The sequence below is a fragment of the Eimeria necatrix genome, genomic scaffold (genome assembly GCF_000499385.1).
Source record: "Eimeria necatrix Houghton genomic scaffold, Enh_scaff77, whole genome shotgun sequence".
In the NCBI taxonomy this organism is placed as follows: domain Eukaryota; phylum Apicomplexa; class Conoidasida; order Eucoccidiorida; family Eimeriidae; genus Eimeria; species Eimeria necatrix.
In genome coordinates, this window is record NW_013651754.1 from 14,757 (window position 1) to 39,324 (window position 24,568).

The 24,568-nt window shown below is 51.8% G+C and overlaps 3 protein-coding genes across 3 annotated transcripts; 1 reads left to right on the plus strand and 2 right to left on the minus strand.

The window, feature by feature from the left end:
• Positions 1-281: 281 nt before the first annotated feature.
• On the minus strand, positions 282-3,578 carry ENH_00075480 (hypothetical protein, conserved; the record flags this gene model as incomplete). Its single annotated transcript, XM_013577638.1, has 5 exons — positions 282-382; positions 742-1,898; positions 2,123-2,238; positions 2,357-2,578; positions 2,679-3,578. The coding sequence occupies 5 exons, from the start codon at positions 3,576-3,578 to the stop codon at positions 282-284; spliced, it is 2,496 nt and encodes an 831-aa protein (XP_013433092.1).
• A 6,685-nt stretch (positions 3,579-10,263) lies between these two features.
• On the plus strand, positions 10,264-11,595 carry ENH_00075490 (adenosine transporter, putative; the record flags this gene model as incomplete). Its single annotated transcript, XM_013577639.1, has 1 exon — positions 10,264-11,595. The coding sequence occupies one exon, from the start codon at positions 10,264-10,266 to the stop codon at positions 11,593-11,595; it is 1,332 nt and encodes a 443-aa protein (XP_013433093.1).
• Positions 11,596-13,004: 1,409 nt separating this feature from the next.
• On the minus strand, positions 13,005-21,032 carry ENH_00075500 (Nucleotidyltransferase family protein, related; the record flags this gene model as incomplete). Its single annotated transcript, XM_013577640.1, has 9 exons — positions 13,005-13,229; positions 13,343-13,432; positions 13,587-17,538; positions 17,695-18,209; positions 18,581-18,673; positions 18,872-20,046; positions 20,167-20,355; positions 20,583-20,672; positions 20,846-21,032. The coding sequence occupies 9 exons, from the start codon at positions 21,030-21,032 to the stop codon at positions 13,005-13,007; spliced, it is 6,516 nt and encodes a 2,171-aa protein (XP_013433094.1).
• Between the last annotated feature and the right edge of the window lie 3,536 nt (positions 21,033-24,568).

Sequence of the window (24,568 nt, forward strand, 5' to 3'; positions counted from 1 at the left end):
GTATGCGAAGTCGAGATAGGCCTTCTTTCGATGAATGTTTGTCCTCATCGACGAACAGTTCCTCTTCGGGGCGATGGAGTGGATCTGTGGCACTTTCAGATATTGGAAGGCCATTGTTCTCCAACGCCAAACCACGCTTCAAAGCAAACCGCAAAGAGCTGTGTTTTTCTTTACACATTGGCTAGACTGATGTGCAAACTAGTTGTAATTATTCTCGCCTTCTTCATGAAAAAGGACAGAACCGGGCGATAGTAGAGCTAAAACGACGAATAGCCATTCCCCTAAGGGCTTGGGGTACCCTCCTCCATCTCCGGGAGTTGTCTCCGGTGGTGGCGTCCTTCAGTTGTTATGACACTTTTCACGTCTGCTGCTGGTTGCGACACTCTCGAACAGCTTACACCCTGAAAGTAAACACTTTGCCAAGATACTCTGTTCTTGAGCTCTAGCTCCGCGAAGCCGAGCGACGAAAAAAAGCGAAGGAAGTCACACCCATGCTGCCCTTCGACGACTCTAAACCACCTATGGACACAGCTTCCACATGCGTGCTTCCCCTATCCATCTGTCGAGTGGGCCACATACTCTTTGTTATGCTGGCATCTAGCCACGGCTGCTCTCACTTGAAAACCCAAGGCATTCTTTACATTCACCGCTTTTAAGGTGGTTGTGATGCCCCGGGGTGTCCTAATAAATTGAGAGGAAGTGCTAGTCAGGACCAACACGGCATTTCTCAGTGTTGCTCACCTTGTGGGTTCCCCACTGTTGCCGTTTCCGCTTTCTCTGACCTATCGGATGGCACACTGGGGCGCTGTTCCACGTGGTCGGCCATATCCCGAAGAGCTTCAATAACTTCGTTTGCTACGAGCGGCGCTTGTTCCTTATTGGCGAACATTAGACGATCCCGCATATGCTGAATTTGCAGCTGCTGCATGGCAGTGTTAAAGTCTTCGTTGAGATGAAACGGTGCATTCCGCGCCTCCGAGGCATCAGACACCGGGGCATTGCCGGAGTCTCTTTGCAGCTGCTTCACAATTACCTGTACGAACTGCATATGAACGTTGGTGCTTCGAACTAGCGAATCAAAACAAGCCCGTGTTGTGGGGTCCATGCTACTTTCTGGTTTAAAGGAACTTTCTTGCAGATCCTTGTCAGACGGCCACAGGGTTTTAAATTCCTCTGCAATCCTCAGGAGCGACCGCTGGACTTCCACAAGCATACAGCACTGCATGAATTGTGCCATGAATGCGTAGTGAGTAGTAAGTCTCAGCATGTTATTACTTGGCTTCCCTCCAAGAGCTAGCCGAAGCTCTGGAGACGAAGTGGCGGACTTGCCCGTGGCTGGTAGACCAAAGCTGTCATGGGTGGAAACAATGGGCGGGGCCGTCTTCATAAACGAAGCTAGCAACCGTCGTTGCTCACCAGTAATCTCATCAAGCATCTCGGCACCTCCCTCTGGACAATTTTCGTCGTCGGGCTGAAGGGGTGAGCTCTCTGATCTCTCGCCTATCGCAGAGTGCAACAGAGCACGGCATCCGTCTGTAAAATTTAGAGACTCCGCTTCTGGCAACCACCGGGATGCCTCGCTGGTAGGCGTCGACAGGCCAGTTTGTAGATGCCTTGTCGGTGAGGCCTCAGACGCATCTTCAGGTTCTGACGAGGCTCTTTGTGTCTTGACTGGTGCCTTTCGCGGTCTCCCGCGACTGCGTTTATTCACTTCCTTATCAACTCTCACACCGTGCGATACCCTTTTGCGTACGAATCCTGAAGTAGGCAGTGCGCTGCTGAAAATCTCGTCCGGGGGAGAATGCATGTCGTCTTCTGATTTGCATGCATCCACGGTTGATTGTTGATGCGTACGATGACTCATTCCACGTGGGCTCACACTCCCTGGTTCATCATCCCTGAAGCGCAGCCAGCAGAAATCCACTCTTTCCCACAACATGCACAAACTCACTTCTTCCCATAATACGCACAAACCCACTGTTCTAGAGTCGTCATGCGTATGAGCTTCATGATTGAACGACTGTACAACCACGGCACTAGAAGGTATTCCCGCTGCGCCACATTACAACCACGTAGACTTCTACCGGCTAACTTCACGAATAAGCGCAACTAACTGGCCTACTCTCCAATGTCAAGGTCCTTGCTTGTCAGAGCATCGCACTTCTGTGTGAGCGCTGTGCATTTCAAAAGAAAGTCCCACGCTTCCGCGCCCATCAGGTGCGTGACTCTAAACAGTTCCTATAGAAGAAAGACAACCCAAAGCCAACTGACACTTTTACAGCGGCAATTCTCAGCTCCAAGCTTCTGATGCCAACAACCAAGGATACAGGTGCAATTTCCTGGCACAAAAGCATACCTGGACTGTGGCAAGCGTAAACAAATCCCTTCTGTAAAGATTATGTTCCTGTAAGACGCGCTGCCACTTTTCCGGGTTGGACCAGAAAACTCCTCGAAGCTTCCGCAGCAGAAGTCGGCGGCCATCGGCACCAACTGGCCATGCTTGCCCGTACGCCCATGAGTCATGCGAATACTGCTGGGGATTGCGCAGAAGCTCTAATGCAAAACTATTTCCGGAAACCTGAGTGTACGAGCACGAAGCACGCGGTTCAACACCTCAGGCTTTCAAAGTGGGAGCACAGTAAAAACTTTGGAGGTAGAGCAAGAAAATGTGTGCTTACCTTGGAGAGATCCACGGACTTAGCCTCTTCTTCGAATGGCCCAAGCTCTTCCATTTGTTTGTATGCGAGATCGTACTTCGTACGCTTCCGGCGGTTACGACCCCCGATCCTGATGACCCCTGCAGGAGATACGCTCTTCACCATCTGCGGGCTTGCCGACTCTGGAGAAGCCGCAACACGTTGGTGAACTTGCCAGCTATGCTCGCCTTCACGTGCGGCATTTGCATGTTGCACTGATGCGGCAGCACTCGACTGTGACGTTGGTGTGCCCGTCCCAGAGGTTCTCGCCTCTGGAGCCGCTGGGGCAGAGTATGACACATTCCTGGGCTCGTTCCCAATAAGTGAAGAGCTATCGCGCAGGTGTAGTCTCCCGGTGGGTAACTGGAAATCGCCGGCAGTTATTTCTAATTTTGCGCGACTTTCTGACATTGGAACGCGATGGCGTTTAGCTCCAACGGACATGCAGTTCCGTTGAAATTTCCTTGGGCTCTGCATAATATTGTGGTTGCTCATCCCGGTATCCTGTAATGCGTCATTGAAAGCCGATTTATCGCTAGAATTCGGCAAGCCTATGTGTATACCTAGCAGTCCCACGTCGGCTTTGTCCACAGATGATGTAGCATCGTGATTCACACGGTGTACAGATGCCCTCTTTTCCCTTAGTTGCCCATTTCCTTCAATGGATTCAGGAACACAGGTGCCCTGTGTAGCTGCGTCAGCTGAAAAACCAGACAAGTTCCCGTCCAGCGCCGGGTTTGTCTTGGATGGCGCCGGATCCAGGCAAGGGGCAGCGACGATGATTTGCGGAGCCGATGAGGCATCAGCATGGATCTCCGCTCTTATTTCTGAATTGCTTGATGCCAGCTTCGACTTTGCTTCGTCTTTAGATTGCTGCTGCATCTTCAGGACGACGTCCAAATGATGGACGCACCTTTCGGGGGGAGGGAGCTTTGCCCGTGGTGCTCACAAAAGTCGAGATACAAGGGTATCGCGCCGATGTGTGCTGAATATGTCTATAGGTGTATGCCAAGATATGTCCGCAACATGTAATCACGGGCGGTGTACGGGAGCGGTCTTCGGTTGGTCACGAGCGATAGGGGACCTGGGATGAAGCTGGGCGATAAGGCGGAAAGGTTCCACTGCTTTTTAGCCAAAAATCACAGGGAGAGCTGTGAAGTTGTCAGAAAAGACCCGAAGCACGAAGTTGGCAAAGTTTTCCGTACAGCCTGCAACGTGCAGACGGAGATGACACACCCCTCTATAGCATATCCATCAACTCGGGCTGTGGAGCTTGTCTCTAACTTGACTACATTGGCAGCACCCAGCTCCTGAAACTAGAAGATTTGTCTCATCGACCCCTATTCCATATTTCAGCTCCACTGATGTTTGACATCCCAAGCGCCGTGCGGCGTTGGTGACGACCCAAGCACGTCTACTACGCTGACAGCTCCACAGCCAAAACAAGCGACAATGGAATATAAGTTCTACAAAATATAAGCCACATACTGCAAGTACGAACACTGTCAAGGCTGCGAATCGAAGGTTAGCGCTCGAGCTAGGAAGACGGTTGTGGAAGACGGCGGCGACAGCGCGTCAGCTGTCAACAATCAAAGACTGACCTGAAGTCTTGGAGAAGGTAGAAGAAGTATATTTCTGATGGCTTCTTCAGCATTGCCTCTCTGCAACACTATTGGTAGTTAGTCATATCATTTACTTGCTTCGAAAGCTCCCACCACGTAGCAGCTGTCGTTGAACCCATTCAGCATGGCGCATGCTCGCTCGCCTACGCATACCGCAATGATTAGTTCGTACAGCTCGCTAAATCAGCAATATTGCTAAGTTTCCCAACCAGATATATGCTGCAAAATTTCACAGGCGCGTATTTTCGCGGCCGAAGCGGGCCAGTGGGATAATTGGGGTTGGCTTGCGCTAACCAGTGGTGAAGCAGCATAATTTCATTGTCTGTAACCATATAGTGACATCGAAATTTCACTTTTGCCTCTATCTATTGGCTCCTTGTGCATATACTCAAGTCGAAAATGTCCAACATCACCATCTGCAAGGGGAATTAGCGCCGTATCTTACCCCTCACTCTGCGTTGAAGCTAGAAGTTTTGCGGGCTTACAGTGATTCTCTGTCATCAACAGAGCTAGCTGCAGCTATACGTTGCACGCTCATCGGTTGACTCACATTTCTGCAGATCTGGGAGAGAACAATGGGCCTAACGATACAGTGCAGCTTGAAGCCTGAACGTGGTCACCAATGTGTGAAAGTTCGGTGCATGGCTCCCTCTAGCCAGATCCCATTGTATCATCGTGTAACACGGAATTTGACGACAGCATAGTTGCAGTTGCTCAAGCCACTGTACACACCACCGAGGAAGCTGCTGCCAACCGATGTGCATACTCAGATAGAGAGGCTTTCTCTTTACCCAAACGGAAGAGATGATTCAACGTAAATTAGTCTCCAGGTCGCATAAGGAGTGTTTGTGGAATGCGATTTCTTTTAGCTTGCAGGCGGTATAAGGAATCTTACGTAGCATGTCAGAAAGAGATGCTTTAGCAGAAAGGTTTGCAGTCCAGGGTGGCGAGGACACACACTGAGCGCGCATCAGCATCATCAAAGCTCACCTGGCTGACTTCATCTTTGACACAGCCGCCAGCTCCGTTCTTTCGAAATCCTGAATTTTCCTTTCCACTTAAGCATTCCAATTTTCTCCGCTTGAAGAGTCGCGCTATATTCATTGTGGAATAGGTTGGGAGTTGGTTCACGCTTCACCAGAGTCACGAGTCTGGCATTTCTGGCTTGTAGCCGTTTCTGCCATGCGCTTCTCCCTCGATAAGCTCTCTGATGTTCTCATGACCCACTTGTCAAGGTGCAGGCCTATCCTCCAGCTGTCCGGTAATATTGCCTGGAACATCCTGGATAACAATTGGGTTGGCATGCCTTTTTCCGTAGGCAGGGGACCTTGGCAGGCAAAAGAGCGCAGTGAAACAGCATTTTTGTTTGCTGGCGAGGCACTATGCAGAGATTGAAGAGGGAAGGAAATCATCCACGATTTCATCCGTCGCCACAACTGCAGTCCTAATGATGAAGGCGCCTTCTCAGCCGTGGTAGTGCTCCGCTGCTCTGGAACAGGTTCGTACCTCGGTTGGAGATGTGTTTTATGTTTGTGTACAGCATATGTTGATGTCTACCGCGTCCCCATAGATGTGTCTTTTGCACTCACGTAACACGCTTGGGCGATCCCAGCTCACTTTCACATTAGCGGAGCTAGTGAGCACTTCCTCTGCTTCGAACGAGGCGGAAACTTTGTTATTGTAGTCCCAAGGCAGAAGGAGCCGTTAGTGATTCGGGGATTTTTGTGCTTTGCTCTGAGCGAGCATTGTACCCGGACCCTAATGGTGCAGTCACGTATTCGGCTACCAGTCTCACAAAACGATACAGATGATGAAGACTCACTTTGGGCGAAAGTCACTTCAAACACTACACAGTTTGGCTGGTGGTTACAGTCCGAAGAGGGCAAGAGGCTGCCCACGCAAATACGTGAGGCTCTTAAGGCGCACAGGAGGGTATTCCCAGACAGACTACTCGCATTGATACCACAGTACCCCCATATGATACTAATATTGTCAGACATGCAACCTAGCAAAGCAGCCATATACCGCATGCCACCAGATCAACTCCATTCCCACGCAAAAAATAGCTAAACTTTCTGCCCACGGATGGACAAGCCAGACATATTCTCCCGACCAACATTGTTGAGGAACATGATGATGGCACTGAAGAATGAAGAATGTGTGTGGTACTCAATTGTCGAGGAAAATCAGTGGCAGCTTTTATAGCTGCCCTTGCTTTTCCTCTATCACCCATCCAGATTATTTCAGAGATTCTTGGGGAAGCAAAAATAGAGGCTTTTCCAGGACCGATGGCGAGAGACAACTTTAATCAAATTCACGTGGCCAAAGAGAACCGGAGGAAGGCAGCCTTTCACGTAGTCCTATGACTATTCAAGTGCAAGGTCATGCATTCGCCTTTTAGGAGCTCCAGCTGCCTTTGAATCTCACACCAGCCTTCACCTTCAACCTTTCTCGGTACAGGGTTTCGTGGTTTATCTGGACGACGTCGTTATCTTCAGGCCCTGCACTGCTGCCCATGCAGGCTTCTTGCGACAAATGCGTGACATCCTCCTCCAACATAAGTTGTAGCCGACGTTTCGTGAGTGCAAGCTTGCATGAAGCCTGCTCATGTACAAAATCTCCGCTCATGGTTCCCAACACGCAGCATGCAAAGTTCAAGCTATGCTTGCTTGGTCAGAGGTGCTGACCATCATGGCATAAGAATGCCCATTGCTTGGTACTGTCAACTGCTCATGTATGTTGATGGGTTTCGACTACGCCGGAGTAGCCCGACCCCTTTTCAGTCTGATATCAAAGACATACCCCTTCTATGCACCAACTAAACCTGCAACTGATTGATTATACTTCCCTGAAGGTCCCTAACAGTGTACTGACAATTTCCTTTATGCGCTAGGAACGGTTGTGGAACAGGAACACCAACAACTGGACTTCCTCAGACAGGTCATGACATCCGCTCAGCAGAAGTATTCGATATTTGACCAGGAACTTTTTGTATTGGTCACCGCCTTGACAAACGGACATACTTACTACTTACCGCAAAGGTTACAGCACACGTTGACAACCAACCATTTAATCACGTGATGCAGCTATATATTTCGAAGCCAAATCGTCATCATACTGCTCGTTGAATAGACTTCCTTGCTCCTTTCCAACATCTCACCATCATATACTCACCAAGTGCACGCAATCCTGTGGTAGATGACTTTTCCCGTCCGCCGATTTTCATCCTCCATCCGCACTCAGTGAACGTCTTGTGGATGCAAGCACTTCTCCTCAAACGAACGTAGAGTTGGCACTCAGGCCAGAATGACCTTGAATGCATTACGACGTGCCAACGCGCTCCACCATCTATCATGATCTAGCGGACGTACACACGAGAGCTTCTCGTCACCCAGTCCATGCCTTCCGATATCCACAGCACTCACGCATGGCACAACGCAAGACCATGACATGCACAGAATATTGCAGAGAATGAGCCCCCTCAAGGCGACGCTTAGCCCTTGCCGAACGTCCACTCCTTCATAATACAAAGACCACTTCACACGATGGACATCGAGAATTCCCTTTCGCTTAATACTTCGGTTCCAGCTTTCACGAGGTGCCCGGCCCAAGGCTCGCAGCTGCCGGGCATCATGACGAACCCATTTTATACGAGCCTCGCAACCGCTACCTCACTTCCGCTTTTGTAACGCTTTATATGCAACTTTAAATCGACGCCACTTGGACGTTTTTTGTGCCACAGTTCCCGGAGATCCTTACAGCCGTTCTTTATACCTGTCATAAGGTGATCACTCGACAGCGCGTCATCAGTGGCAGAAAAATGGCATCCTCGCTCTCTAACAACAATTTCACTGCCCTGGGATGCGCAACTAGACTACGGCATACGTAAAATTTTGTCTCTGTCGCCGTGCCATCAATTCTCTTACACACAAACCTGCCGACCTTCTTCAACTGTTACTCATTTCTTTCTGCGGCTGTAATCAGATCAGGCTTGATTTCTTACTGATCTACCTCTCAAAGGTTCGGGGTACGACTGTACTTTATTCATTGCTGACACTCTGAGCAAAATGTCGCACATCATCTCAACGAAGTAAACGGCGTCAACAGCTCACACCGTCGAACTGCATGCAGACGGCTTCATCCGCTACCATGGCCTCGCTGTGGTCGCCACTTCCGGCCGTGACTCTCGTTCTCAGTTTGGTTCGTGGCAATAACTATGCAGCCAATTTGATATTAAACGCGTCATGCCTTCGGCTTGCCACCCTCAGACTGATGAGCAAACAGAACCAGGCAGCACCATTCTGGAACAAGTGTTACTTACATATTCAGCCCAGCAAGCCAAGGTAAAGATCCCGCGCGCTAGGGATCTGACACTCTTCAACAGTGCTTACTTCCTCCAAGGTTACGATAAACCATAACTGCATTACGGCTCCTGATCTTGATGTAATTGGTCATCCGGCCCTTCTAAGTTTTCCGATAATCAAGCTCTTTGGACAGCTTTGTGGGCGTGCGCTAAGTCACATCTTTCTCGGCAAGCGGTAAAAAAAGGCACACGCTGTTTCCGTACGTCGTGCAGTCTAAGACAGTGACAGTGAAACGGTATCGCTCAGCAGCAGGCACTGATCGACTCCCAACGCATGCTAGCAGCTCGAATCGCGCTTTCTACAGGTAGTATTTCCCAGACTAGAGATTCGTGTGCTGAAGCTGCGATAGGTTCTGAGCTGCGAAGCCCGCAATATTATTTTTTGGGTTTCCCTTATCCGAAACTCATCGGTAGGCTTGTCGAGCAGGAGTGTTCAAGCGCAGTCACTAGCTTGCGAAGCCTGCCGTATGAAAGAAGCCATGTTGTATCACAGGTAATTAGTTAGAGGGAAATATCAACAAATTCCAACTTTTTGGCATCGCCTTCGAAAGGCAAAACAATACACACGTTCATACGAGCTTGTTTCAAGCTGCCAGGTTGGCTACCACACTCGGGCAATTCCCCAGCTTCAAATATAGAGTGATGGGAAACAGCGACGCAAGAGCTGACAAAGAGAGAAGAAGTTAAATATTTCCCCAGTAAGTAGCCAATTAAACGGTTGACTGAATGCAGAAAAAAATTAGACTGGAAAAGGAGCTGGAAAATCTACACGTAGCATATTCTGACTGAATAGTGTCGGAGTGGCTGGGAGCACAGAAGAAACTCAACTCCTGAATCCAGTTATAGGAGAAAAATAAACGCATGGAGCCTTGACACACCTCAGAACATATTCGAAAGTGTTTCAATGCGGTTTTCCTATGACACCCCGCGGGGTGTCGCCGAATTTACAGGGATGTCTTGGCGAAAACTCTAAGAGGAAGCTTCGAATTATACGCAAAATGCCAATGAAATGCCAAGCATTCAATTTGTTTTCCACTGGAATGTTGTGCAGCGTCTCAGGTGGAGAAACAATCCACCCCCAACTCTCAACCTCACATGAGCAGTCTGACCACGGCGTCAAACGTTCACTTACTGAAAAGACATAATACTAAACGGCAATGCACTAGTTTTTCAGCAAAATGCCGGTGTGAAGACGCAGCTCATTTCGTTTCGACTCGTAAACACACGCAACCGGAGGGGCCGTATGCAGGTGGGACAAGGATATTTGAGGATAATAAAGGCGCAGTTGCTTTCAAATGTAATGCTGCAGTCGGCAAGTGCTTCTGTACTTCCATGAGACTAATACATCTGTGGGCTTTTTATAGCTCTATAAAAAGGAAAAACCGTGCAAGATGGGAAAAGCCCCAAGATGGGGCACCAAGACTGTCTAGACACCGCTCACCTGGGGTTTGCGTGGGGTCGAATGCAAGCGTCTCCACCTACATATCTGCTGGGTCGTCTTCGCCTTCATTTCGTCTTTTTTTTTGCTTACGGATGTTTCACTAAAGTGGTTTTAGGAGTTTTAATCCATACTGTTTGCATAATGACCGGGGAAAGTGGTGTTGCTGGGAACTGCCCAAAGGTCCCCTCATCTCCGCAGGATGAGAAGATGACTCGCCGAGAACATTATATGGCCTTAGCTGGTTGCGCCTTAACGGGTACGATGACCTTAATCCCGTTTCAGTTCGTCGCAGTAATGCTACCTGTTCTCTCGAATCACTTCCTTGAAGGAAAACAGCTGGGCAACTCTATGCTTGGGTTGTACCAGCTAATATGCGTGATCAGCCTTCTAGTAATTCTCAAGATAGGAGCTCTCCACAAGTGGCTTATTCAAGGGGGGCTCTTCTTATCATTGGCGTGTATGGCCGCTTTACCTCCAGTGTTCTTCTATGGAGCACTAAACTGCCGTATTGCCTTTGCTCACATAATTCTAGGCCTCTTGGGCGCATGCAACGGGGCTTTACAGTCTTCTGGGTTTGCTAGAGCGGCAATTCTGCCTCGGAATTATGTCGGCACAACTTCTATAGGACAGGCAGTTGCAGGTTTAGTGGCCTTCGTCGTTACAGCCATCCTTATGAATGGAGTGTTCGACATGGACAAGGAGATTGACGTGAAGTGGTTTTGCAGCATATGTTGCGGCATATCGGTGCTACTGTGCGTTCTTTCAATGATGTACATGCACTTTTTCCTGAACGCGAAGGTATGCGTACAGTCTGTGAATAACGCGCTAGAAGGTAAATCAGATGCAAAAACTGTACCAGATGACACTCCCACAAGTGTTGTTGATCTGGAGGAATCGAAGGTCAGACAGAGCAGTGGACCTGCCGGCAGTCAGGACGAGTCGCTGTTACCGCCAAGACCTTGGCTGACGATGATAAAGGGTTCATGGTGGGAACTGCTCAGTCTATTTTTAGTGTTTTTCATAACATTTTCTCTGTTTCCCAAAGTTGGCCCCGTTTCATTCAACTTCGAAGGAAAAAGCCCATCGAAGATGGTGTTGCTTTTCGGCATGGAATTTGTAGGCGATTTCTTGGGCCGATCCTGTCTAACACTCCCGAACTTACATTCCGCATTTGGTTTTCTGTTTCTTCCGCGCAATGGCACCATCATTGCGTCGTTCTTGCGCCTAATCTTTTACGTCCCCTTCCTCATGGCCATGAAGATGGAGAATGTTCCGTTTATAAACAACTTCGTGTGGCTCATGATCATTCAGCTTCTCCTCGCCTTCACCCTTGGCTGGATCGGGACTCTGACTCTCATTCACTGCTCCCTATCTGTTACCCGAGTTTCCGAAAAGGCTCGCATGGGATCTCTTTCTACTATAGTTCTTGCTGTAGCCATAGGAATTGGCCTATATGTTGCTTTGGCATTCTAGGACTACGTTGGACGTGCAGACCTTCGCCACGTGGTGTCAACAGTTTGTTGGGACCAACTACGGCCATGCTCCGCGCGTTTTGTCTAGCATGTGTTGGTAGTGTCGGTTTGGTGAATCTGAAGTCTGCACTGGTTCCATCATTTCGTACAGCCGTTGCTTTGTCTGGTCAGATCTTTCGCACGAGTTGCGTGCCTTGTAAGCTGCTCCAAAGTGGGATACAGCTACATAACTCCCAGTTGCAACCTGACCAAGCAAGCGCTGGCGGTTTCGCCCAGAGGCGCTGGTCCAAAGGTGCAACACTGCTCCTAATAAATCCAGTGGGCAAGTGGACGTGATCAGAATTCCAACAGCTTGGACTTCAAGGTCGCAATTATAAAACCACAAGCCTTTAAATTGCGCAGCCTGTGCACATAGAGGTGTGACTATCAAGAAACAACCAATTCAGTAGATCGGTAAACTCTGCATAGACGTATAGGGGCACTCACTAGAAATCGAATATTCGGTGATTACTGCGAAAGCCTGAGCAAATGAAACTTATTAGGCAAGGTGCACTATTCTCATATTGTAGAGAGATATATTGCAAGGGTCCCCATTCATTTATAGCGGAGTCTGCTGACTAAAGATTTTGCATAGATATAGCGCCTGCGTTCAAAGTCTGCAGTACGGCTCTTCAGAAGTCTGCGCGTCCCGCAAATCGCCACTATGTAACAGAACCCGAGGCTCGATGCCACTGTTTCTTTTGCTTATTTGGCAATCTGTTCCTCGTCCCACCTCAAGATCCACTGCGAGCAATATTTTGCTCTGGAGGGCTTCTTACTTCTCGGACTTTTAGATCACTTGGAACTAAAGCAGTCGACCCGGATCTGCCTAGAGCGTTCGCAGACCTTTGCATATCAGATAGTCTGGATTTAGTGTTTCTGCTTCGTGGTAAGCAATTAGCAGTACCCTTCTGCCTACAACTCCGTGAATCTAAAGGGTTCAGCCTGGTGTCACACAACGCAAGCTTCTTGAATGGGTTCTCAGCAGTCCTTCACTTGCATCAAAAATTAGACGGAAAGGAAGAGGTCTCAGCTAGCAGCAATATCATGGGGCAGCGTCTCCCTCGAAAAAAATTCGTCCTCAAAAACTCTCCGAGCTTCCCGAAAATGAAGCAGCAACACTTCTTGCTGCAGCCGTCATCTGTGCAGCCGTTGCAGCAACGGCTTCAGCTTGAGTGACTAAATTGGTGACAAGTAAACGCAAGCCTTCGCTTGCATCCGTACGCCGCTGCTACATCTGTTGCAAAAGCTCCGCCGCCCACTAAGCTCGTGCTGTTCTTGCTCTAACAGCAACAGCAAGTGGTAGCACCAACAAGCTGTGTAGCATGGCTTGCAGCCTTACTTGTCACTAATATTCATACAAACCGCTATTTACGGTGGAGAATCCGACGGCCTTGCGGCTGCTTTTGCTGCGGGAGCACCAAGATCACTTCCGTGGCCACTGTTCGTCACCCCTTCGCCGCTCGAATTTTCTTTCTCTTCTCTGCTGCCCTTGAAATTGTCAGGCTGGGAACTTTGCTGTGGCCTTTCTGCTGCAGCAGCCTCCCCACTCCCTTGTGAAGCCTCCTGCTGAGGTCGCTCCTGTTGCAGCAGTAGCTGCAGAAAGCACAGCCCAACACTGCAAACGGCGCAACCTCAGCAATATTCATGGCAGCAAACTGGCAACAGTGGTTAAAAGTGGAAAACAGAAAAGGAGGCAGTATAATCACCTGCTGCACTGCTAGCAAATGCGCTAGCTGGGTCTTCGCATGTCTCCCCGACGCAGATGACTTCTTGCGCTCGCGCTTGCTTGTGGCTGTCTGTTCTCAAATGCACGCTCACATGAACCAGCCACAATGCACCCTCAGCGCAGTGCACCCCCGACGCCTATCAGACTCCCTCTTCCCACTACAGCAACACCAGCAGCAACGGGCCAATCCAGCTGCAAAATTAATAAGAATTTACAATGCTTACCCGCCATTCGGCTGCATCTTGAAGAGCCGCCACCTGTTGCTTGGCAACAAGCAGAGCCTTCGCCTTGTCTGCCGTGCTGAGCAGTGCCACATCTTCCAACTTGAGGGAGAGCAGGTCGCTCGTTAGGGATGGGGCCTCCCTCTGTTTAACAGAGGGGCCCCTGTCTGAAAGAGGGGCTGCAGTAATCCCCCAAGGTGGCCTAGAACGCGCGTCATTTGATGAGCCCCCAGACGGTGGGTCCGTTGATGGCGGAGGTCCCGGCCGCCACAGTCCCGTTGAATCTCCAGCCCATGAGTGACCTCTAGAAGACGGTGTAGAAAACCCATCCCACTGCTGCTGCTGCTGCTGCTCCGACACCTTGAAAGCCTCATCTGGTTCCTGTCCGCCAGCGTCAGATCCCCAAGGAATAACACGGGGGCTCCCCGGAGCGCCCCCAACAGCCCATTTAGGAGCTGCCGCTTTCCCCTGAGGGTCCTCGGCCGGCAGATCAGAGGCCAAGAGACCCCCCCACTGAGGCGTCAACTTTCTATGCTCTGCAGGCTGCTTAGGAAGCCCACGAATGTCATCAATGTGACCGCAGCTTTCTCCTTGTGCTACTGGTGGTGTCGCTGCTGCTGCTGCTGAAGAGGCTCTCAAAGGCTCCTCCAAGGGAGCGCCTACGCGGACCTGACCCTCAGAGGGCGCCTTCTGAGAATATGCTCCTCTAGAAAACGGCGAAGACGGCCTCGCTGCAGCCGACGCTGGGCGGGGGACTACAGTGCCAGCAGCCGAAGGCGATGCTGCCACTGCTGCCGATACCATTGCTGCTGGAATGGGGGTACCTCGCGTTCGAGGGGCACCCACAGACGTAGGCGTTCCAGCTGCAGGGGCCCCCACTACGGCGGCCCAATTACGCCTACCGGGGGCCCTCTGAGGTCCTTCCGCCTGGCTTTCTGAGACTACCAAGGCCCCACTGGGAGTAACTGGAGGAGGAGGAGGTGGCGGTGGCTGCTGAGGGGGTTCTGGAATGCCCCATGAAGGCATCCCTAAAGCCCCTCCCGTTTGCTTGGACATTCCATCGCGGTAGCGAGCATTTCTGCCGGAGGCAGCAGAAGGCGTCGTCACATGCAGCCCTAAACCCTGCAACACCGCATTGGGGCCCATTCCCCTTGGGCCCCTTAGAGGCAGTGATATCCCTCCACGAGAAAATATCCCTCCCGGTTGGTGCTGCTGCTGGTGGTGAGTCCAGGTGCTGGGAGTGGGTGGGGCCCCTTCTGCACCCCAGTGAGGGCTCTGAGCGTCAGCCGTCGGCTGGGGGAGCTTCCGTGGAATTCTCATGCCTCTGGGCTGCGCGCTTCTAGTGTTGTTGATAATGCTGCTTCCGGCGGATGCTGCAAAGTTCCAGTCACCAGAAACTCTTCGATGCCTCTCGTTAAGAGGCACTTCCCCCATACTTTCGGGAGCGTCACTGGCTACAGGGGCCTGTGCATCTTCTCGCGCAGGGTCCCCGCCTCCTCGGTGGTGCTGTTGGTCTTGTGGCCGCCCACAAGGTGGAGGAGAAGCTGATCGGCCCTGATGGCCTGTCAGAGCCGCAACATAGGAGCCGCCACATGCAGGGATATCTTGCTGCTGCAGCAGCTGGCGCTGCTCGAAGCCTACAGCGGCAGCGGCTGCTGACCGTTCCCCAAGAACTGCTGAGTCGGTTGTGCTGCTGCTGCTGCTGTTGCTGCTATTGCTGCTACTTCTCCGTTCCTCAGCAGATGCTGATGCATGCCTGGGAGCGTTCAGAGCGCGCTGAGGCTCACTAACGTCGCCCATAGGCGCCGAAGTACTCCAGCCCCCGGGCCTCCTTGGAGTCCCTTGGGCTTCTTTAGGGATGTTGGGACGCGGTCCCCCGAAACCTGAATTCGACACGTATCCCCGACCTTGCTGCTGCTGCTGCACCCTTGCTGCGACGACAGTGGAAAAGGGGGGTAGATGGCGCCCGTGCTGGTAGCTTATGGCACCCACCGAACCTACGGGCCCTCCTTGGCGGGCCGCTCCTCTGTGTAGGCGTCTCCTGCTGATGCCTCCTACGGGAGACAAGTCAGCAGCCGCTGCAGCAGCAAGCGAAGGAGAGTTAATGTCATCTCCACGCCAGTGAGAGACGGCGCTGGCCCCGAGAGGGCCGCCTGCTGCAGCTGAGGAAATTCCCTCCAAAGGCCCCCCAAACAACGCCGCCTGGGTGGAGAACGGCCGTGCAGTTTGCCAGAAAGGGTCTCTGCTTGGAGGAAGTGCCTGCATATGATGGTGCTGCTGCAGATGCTGCAGTAGTAAGTGGTGCTGTTGGTGCTGCTGCTGTATGCTGTTTCGACCCCCCGTAGCTCTATGGCGAGTCAAAGAGAATGGATGCGTCTTCCTCATGCGGTCGTTGTAGGACCCGCGGGAGCCTCGCGGGGCTCCCTCAGCTCCTGTCCTATGCCCCCCTCCCCGAGCTTCCCACGGGGTGCGTCCCAGGCTGCAGGCACTCCTTGGTGACCCGATGGAAGGGGGTCCGGCAGCAGCTCGTACATCATTGGCGTAGCTGCCAGCGCTACTGTTCCTCCTGCACCCCCGTGTGCAGTACGGGAGAAGTATCTGAATGGTGATTGCCGCTTCTGCTGCTGCTGCTGCCTCGATTGGCAGTACAGCTACTTCAGACACACCGGGCATTGGCGGCACTGGCCTAGGCCCTACCCAGCCTTCTTCCGCAACTCCTACTGACGCGTCACTGCTGCTCGACAGGGGCACAGCACAGTCTTCCGCAGCTGCTGCTACTGAAGAAGCAACAGGCTGATGGCTACAATTACAGAGACGAGATCCAAAGGCGTTCAGAGATGCACATGCATAATGGGGGCCACCCCTCCTGGAGGTTGCCCGGGGAGGCCCACAGTGACTGCCATCTCCCGGGACTTTGCACAGAAGCTGACACAGAGCCAACAAGCCCCTCAATTCTTCTTCAGCAAGCCTCAGATTCAGTTTATGCGCGGGATGAGCCAGCTCCTGCTGCTGGTGCTGCTCCCGTTGCTCCCCATATTGCTGCCGAGCAGACGAGTGATTTGCCATCAACGGAGGAGCTGACGCCCCTTCCACTTCAGGAGACCCACGAACTTTCTCGTCAGACCTTTCTGCACGCTGTCCGCTTTCACCTGCCTCAGCCACTCCACCATGCACTGATGCAGTGGTTGCGGCCCCTGAAAGCCCCTTAGACGACAGTTGAGGCTTCTGAGAATCCTCAGAAGGCCCCGGCGGCAAGCTCCCGGAGCTTACACGGGATTCTGAGGGGGCCTGACCATCCGATGCACCTAGCGACGCCCCTGTTTTCGAGCGTAGGCACCTTAAAAATTCTGCATAAGGGTCTCTCGTGGGACAGGGGACCTCATCGTCTTCAAGAGCTCCCCTGGGGTACTGTGATGGCCCCTTGCTCAATCTCAGCAGGATTAGCGGCTTAATCTGTGGCTGTAGAGCCTGCCGGTGTCGCAGGCGCTGAAGGTAGCTGTAGCTATTCTTGAAAACCAGGGACTTGAAAGCCTCCCCGTCTCCTCGCTGTAGCACTGCGGTGAGGGTGGCATGACCCCTCTTCAGAGCATCTACTAGTCTGATAAAGGCGGGCTCGCTGACACTCCTGCCCAAGTTGTTTGTGTTTAACAAAGGGTCCACCACATTGATGCAACGCAATGTGAAGCCACCAGCGGCCCCAGCACGGGGCGGTGCCCGCGGGTGAAAAGGAGGAACAGAGAAACCACCCGTGAACCCCCGAGCACCTGACTGAGACCAACGATTCATCGGAGTCGCTGGTCCGCTTACGCGCCCACTGCCACTACCGCTGCTGCTGCTGCTGCTGCTCACGGGAGCAGTGGGGGAGCTCGGATCGGGCCAGTCAAAAGACTGGCCGCTTCGGTAGGCCCCTGGAAAACGTGAAGTGCCCCCCATGCCTCCGTAGCACATGCGAAAACTGCAACAAAACACAGTGGCAGCAACAAGAAAAATGAGCGAATGGTTTGCATTTTCTGATTTGAAGTCTGTAGGCCTGCAAAAAAAAAGAGCAAGCAAAGACAAACACAAAACAGGAAGACCCGCAGCTGCAAATAATACAAGTTGCCCGACTCACCGCCTCCTGCACTCTTCTACAAATGCAAAATTTGCTATGCACTTGCAAACGTGGCTTGTGACTGCGTCCCGCGGGACCCCTCTTTCAGGCTGTATGTGTTGGGCGACAAAGGCCAGGCGCTCCAGTCTCGGGTCTCCATCTCTGTGGTTGCCGCTGCTGTGTTCTGACATTTCCAACAACTCATTCAGAAACGGCATCTGCTGCAAGTGCAGCTGCTGCTGCTGAGGTTCACATCCTTCCTGCTGCAGCTGCTGCAGCAGCATCGCCTGCTGCTGCTGTTGCTGCGTAGCGAGGCGCAGCAGCCACAAGGGGAGGGGTCCTGCCGCAGTGGCAGCGAAGGCAGCCCAGTCAAAACTAGAGAAGTAGGAGAGGAACGCCTGGAGAACCTGGAGAGGACTTTGAAGCCTTGCGGGAGGAAGGCACGAGAACAAGTGCAGCACCAGCACCTCCAAGCAGTATGATGCCAGGAGACCCGACCGGCTGCCAAGTAGATGACTCTCATACGCCATCCACGCCTACAAACAAACAAATACTCGACAGAAGAAAATCAAATTTTCCAGGAGCCGCGCTGACAAACAGAGTTCCGGCCATGGAGAAAAGACAGCATGCAAAGCCACCATGGAAGTAACAACAGCCGCAACACCTGTTTCGAAACAGCTCAAGTTGCAACAAGAACTGCTGTCCAGACGTGAAACCATTAAGCGCAGCCTCAGCACTGCCCCGCTCTCAAAACCAGAATTGCATGACCCGTTAAGTGGGCTGTTGTGTATCCGCAAGACCCGCTAAAGCGAAGCGAGCCCTGACACAGGGCCACCGTCAAGCAGAGAAAAACAAATTCAAGTCGGTCAATGGAAGCCTTTACAGCAACAAAGAAGGAACACCTCACCTTGACAAGGATTACAGACCGCTTGAAAAGGTGGTACCGACCAATACGGCGGTCCAGTAGCTCCAGAAGGGCTAAGGAGCAGCAGCCACCAACCTGAAGGCAAATTAAAATCGAAGAAGCACATACATCAACAAATACAACAGATAAAAGCCAGGCATGTATAACCCCTTTCCCTTGCGGGCAGATTGGCTCCTTCAGTTTCTCCTTTCTTCAGGAGGCGTGTCACTAAGCCACCCCTTGCAGCACTCTGGGGCATCTTTTCGTGCTCTTTCAGACTAGGGCAATCCTTACTTTGTTCACTGACAAATCCACAGCCAGGCTGTCCACTTCAAGCTTCAAAATCTTCACGTCAGCCTTGACCAAATGCACGTTCCGTATGCGGGGGCCCCGGCTTCCCCGCCCCCCGGGGCCCCCCGGGCCCTTGGGAGCATCGAGAGTTCCGGTGACTCCAGAAGAGTCTTTGACCGAACCCTGGGATTCAACTTTCAGGTCTCCCCGTCTAAATCTCAGGTGGAGATACACCAAGAACGCCTCACTCTCTTCTTCCCCCTCCACCACTCCCGTCTCGGGAGAAAATGTTATCACGCCAACATCCAAATCCCCGTCTGGCAAATAAGTCAGCAGAGGAAAGGATCCGTAACGCAAAACAGCCACACATATGTCAGACAAACACCGCACGCTGCTGTTGCTGTTACTGGTGGCGCTGCTGCTGTTGCTGTTGCTCCCTCTTGACACGTTGCCGCTACTGCTACTACTGGGCACGTTGCTGGCGCTAAGGCTACCGCTGCTGCTGCTGCTGCAGTCGCAGCTGCTGCTGCTGGGATCTTCCGTCGAGGCCTGAAATGACGAAGGGAGCAAAGAAGAGTTATCAGGCACAACGCCAGACAATGCACCTGCACCCCACTCTGGGGCAGCTGCTGCTTCTGCTGTAGCTGCTCCTGTCAGCGCTGCTGCTGCAGTGGTGGGCGAAGGTGACGAAGACACCGAGAAAAAAGAGGACGGCGAGTCAGCGCGAGCCCTGCAGCAGCTCGAAGATCCCCTGCAAGCACGTCCTTCCGACTGCTGCTGTTCATTCTGCTGCTGCTGCTGTTTATCATGATGCGGCCGCAAGGCCTGGGGAGGCAGCAGCACTGCATCTCCCGCCGGGGAGAGCCGCTCCTGCAAGGGCTCTTGAGATATATTTCCTGCTGCAGCGCCTTCCGGTTGTGGTGGGTCCTGCTGCTGCAGCGCTGGTGGCTGCAGCTGTTGATTGCTCTGGTCTTCCTGCTGAGTCAGTTGCGACCGCTGGTCCGACGAGAGCAAGAGCTGTATTTGCTTTTGCTTCTGAAGCTCTTGATGCTGTTGCTGCTGCCGCAACTCCTGCTGCTGCCGCAACAGGACTCTGAAGTCCGTGAAGGCTTCGATGATGGCATCGCGGAGGTGCTCAAATGCCTCCGCCCGAACCCTCGACCGCTCCTCGTTTGGGCCTGCAAAGCACGCACAGAGAATATTTACTGCTCTGACGGACGTTTCTGCAGAAGAATCGCGAAGAAGATTCCGCGGGATGCGTAGCGCCCATGTGTTTCAAGAGTTCCCGAGCCACGTACCGAGGGCAGAAATGAAGTCATCTGCAAGAGCATCAAAGTCAGCTGGCACCGGAGGCAGCTCCATGGCTGCTGCTGATGCTGCTGCTGCTGCAGCTGCTGCGTCAGCAACTAGTGCTGCCGGCGTCACGGCTGGAGGCAGACCGCGCCGGAGGCTCTTCGCCTCATGGCTTTCTGAGGTGTTGCTGTTGCCTAGGTGTCCAACCAAACAAGATTATACCATGGAGCGGGAGCAGCGATAACAACAACGCCAGCAGCGGCAGCAGACGACGACAAGCGCCGATCCAATCGCTCACGGTGGGAGGATGGCCCGCTGGTGCTGCTGCCTTAGAAGTGAGCAAGTTGCGACTTCGAAAGTTTTAGTCCTCAATATGGGTACTTATTCTTCTCGTCCCCCTTATGGTCGCTGTTGGAGTAACTGCCGCCGCTCCTGGAGCGCATGCAGTTGCTGCTAGACAGGAAAGCGGCTACGGGACCGCCACCCCTGTGTCTGCCGAGAATGTAGGGATCTTGGGTAATTAGAATGTCAATGAAAAGGCGTGGATAACCATGGCTTCAGAGAGGAAGGGGCCCCCACCGACTCATCTGCTGCTCGGGGCCTGGGATCTTCAGCAGCAGCAGCTGCTGCTGTAGCTGCTGGTGCTCATGCTGCAGTGGTGTCTGTAGTGTAGTGTAGCCTGACCGCTGTCGTTAGGTTCCCGTTTCTGGTGTAAAATGCATTTGCCTATGACTTGAACTACACATATTACAATTGTTGCAGCCGCTTCCTTAGCTGCTGCTGCTGCTGCTGCAGCGTAGTTTGCTTGAAGGGGCTTGGTCAGGTTGAGCGGAAGGAAAGCCTCCCCACTTGTGCTGTCGCCGTCTTGCATTTTTTTGACCTGGAAGTTGAAACGCCACCATATCTCAGTACGATGATGCAAGAGAAACCGCGCCCAATGTGTGTGGAAGCAGGTTTTCTGTGCTCGCACGGACGTGAGCACGCTATTCCGCTGTAGTTGTATCTGCGTTCTGTACCTCATTCAATTCCCCTCTATTCTGTGGTTCTTCTTAACGACGTGCCTTTCCTTTCCAGCTCACTGAGGCTGCCACTACAACCGTACCACAGTCACGCGAGTCAGAATGTGTGCACTGGCTGTTCATGCACAGCGTTGAGGGGACTATGGTTTTGCATGCGTGTTGTTGCGTTTGGTGTTATTGTGGTCCACACCTCTTGTAAAATTTTGTTCACATTGTCTCTCTGGGGCACATTCATGCAGCAATAGCGTGCCGCGGACGTCTGGCAATTACGCTCCTTATCGCTTGGCTCATTTCTAGCGGTTCCTTTCCCTGCGAAATGAACAAAAGTCTTGTGCATCTGGCAGCTCATGAGCGGACGCACTGCCGATACATTAACTCATGCGGAAGGGATGCGAGGAGTTGTAGGCCGAGGTCAGGCGACTACAGGGAGTTTCCGCGCCAATGCCCTACTGCCTTTTACGAAAAATAGCTTTAGTGTGCATTCCTCTGTTGGGCATCCACGGCACTGGCAGTGGATGCTACAGCGCCCTAGAGAACTTTCACTGGTGTCAGCTCCCCGAAGAAGCCTTTCTGGTGTCCTGTTAGCCGCTTGGTGTGATGCTCCTGGAGCAGAAAAGGCCCTCTCTGATGCCGTGTTAGCCGCTTGGTTTGATGCTCCTGGAGCAGAAATGGCAGTTGCTCTTCCTACAGTGAGAATATGCTCAGCAAACCCTGTAGTGCCGGGCACTGCAAAGAAACACGAGCGTGATCTTCTGAAGTGGCCAAAATCAATCGTAAGACTGATCAACTAAAATATAGGCCATATTTTTGAGCAGGCTAGAGCGATTAGAGTGGCGTGGCCCTGTGCACCATGCTTCACGGCCCAGGCTTGAAGCAGGCAATGACACTGTAGCTGGTCACAGGACATGTTCAGGAGCCGAGGTGAGGGGTGCTTCCTACAACAACTAGTCGCATCCGAAATACTTTGGACCGCTTAAACGGTACTTAGTGAGTGAGCCTGTTCAACAGATTTGAAGAAGTGATGGCATTATTGAGCCATATACACCCATACAATTGCACAGCAACTATATATCAACTCTCAAACCATGCCATACAGTGCGGGCACACAAAACTCAGAGTCGCGACAGGTAAACTGAATTTCGTTCTGTTGAAGAAGGTACGGAAATCTAGGAGCATGCACCTAAGAGAAACCCAAGAGAAAAGTAAAAACAGAAGAGGGCATGGCTGCCTCAGTAACATCCAAGGTCCCACGGCTCATTGATAGAGTCCAACATCGGAAATTGGACAGTGCCGGCAGAATTCTTACAGCGGGCCAAGTAAGACGCGATACGGGCTTGTGGGACAAATGGAAAAGTGAGAATGTTCCTACGCTTGGCACGAATGGAGCATATAAAGTCAGGGATACCTCGTAGTGGATGGACAATGGAAATAAGTCAAAAATAAAACGAACACCGCTAAACTACTGTCCCAGGTCTCTTTCGTTGCGTGTCTTGGGAAGTAATAATGGCCTCCCCTAACAGAGGGAAAGTGTAAGGACGATCTAACACAGTACAAAGACAGCTGCTTGCTGCTATTAGCTCAAGGGCGTCTTTCATGAGACGTTAGGAAGCGGCACACAGGAGAAATATCTAGATAAGGCGCCAGGACTGGAGATATTTGGTCCTGTGAGAGGCGACGCCTCAGATGGAGTCAGTAAACACAGAATGGTATCAATTTCTCAGTGCTCAGTCTTTGCTGGAGACGAATAAGAGAAACATAGTGCGAACCTCAATGGAGCAATAGCAACAAGATACGATCAGCATTGCTCGAGCGCTAGTCTGCAACTCCAGAAATATGAGGTCAAGAAAACAAAAGCGACAGCAGTATATGAAATCAGCTCACATTCACGAACAGAAGTTTGCCATCAAGCGCAGAAACTGGATCAGGAGGGACTGCTGGACAGTCAGCGTAGGAGTTGAAAACAGTGCTAGCTCGAAGCCAGGTGCCCGCCTCCTACGATTAGTTTCCAATGTGCCTTACTGGTGGCGAAAGCAACAAAATGAAGAGCAGAGTAGCGAAAGCCGTGGCACAATGTGCAATATGGAAATGAAAGCAACCGTACAAGTTCAGATCACTGGCCACTTACCAGTACTGTTGTCAGCCAATGGTGCGTCAACAGGCAACATTAGCTCGGCCATTGCAGAGCTATGGCTCTAGTCTTGGCCATCCCCTAGTAAATTCGTGTTCACAATGGTTAACGACGCGCCTTTGCATATTGGCAATATAGCGATAAAACTAACGGTGCGCTGTGGGCTTTAAGGTTTTCGGGTGAGCTTTTCTGGGAGTCTTCCTGTAGGATCTGCTATTTGGAATGATTGGTTTACACGACATACGACAGCCTGGCAGAAACAATGTGGTAAGCTAAGAACCTAAGTGTATCGCAGATGGTAAGAACCACTTGTAGTACGCGTGAGCTAAACATGAAAAAAACACGACTGTCACGAAGGGGGGAGAATAAAGTCACGCGCAGAGCAGGCAGGTGGCAAAATCCCACGAAAGGTGATGTACATGAATTTGGAGGTGGCTAGACTCCCAGTTCGAAAATTTAACAGTTCGAGTTGCATTCGAGAGCAAAGCTTAAAGTGGGTATGGAGAGGTCAGTATGGCAAGCATGCATGAGCTCGGACCACCTCTGTGATTTTGCGCAAGCACTTAACCTCACACTGGCTCTCTCCTCGTTGGCCAGTGACGTTGCCACATGTCTCCATGGAAAACGGCAAGGGATTTCCATATGTGCTCTCCCGGTGCGCAACAAGGCAGGGCCGCAATAGCCCGTTTTTACTGTGCCATAAGGGCGAAGCGTGCTGAATGACGAGCAGCCGTCATGGTCCTGCACTGTGCTTGTCCGCTCTCTCTTTGATGAAGAATTGCAAGCAGTATTATCGTCGGGCACAACCAACGGTGCACCTCTCGTATTGGATTGAAAACAACCAGCATTCTCTCGATTCCAGAAAATAGTGGATACAATCGTTTCCACCGCTTGCTCCAGAGTGTCTGTTCGTTTCGTGTCGTTAAGCAGCCTGCCACTGCTTGACGGCAAATTTTACGTCCAGTGCCGCCTTGATCTATTGGAAGCTTACGCGGCTGTCTCTTATTTACATTCCGCTTCACGTGAACGAATTCTTATACCAGCATGTTGAAACCTGGAGGGATTTTTTGCCGTTTCGGTGTGCTGCATTTACTTGCCTGCTACATCTTGGTAGTCTGCCACCACTGGCAAAACTTTCCTGCAGGTCGCAAGATAGTCTGTAGCCATGTGAATTAAGATTACGATTGTGCCTTGGTTCATTTCTAAGACTGCATGTTCCGCCATTGTTTTGTGTTGCTGGTCGTCGTCGCCTGTGCTCAC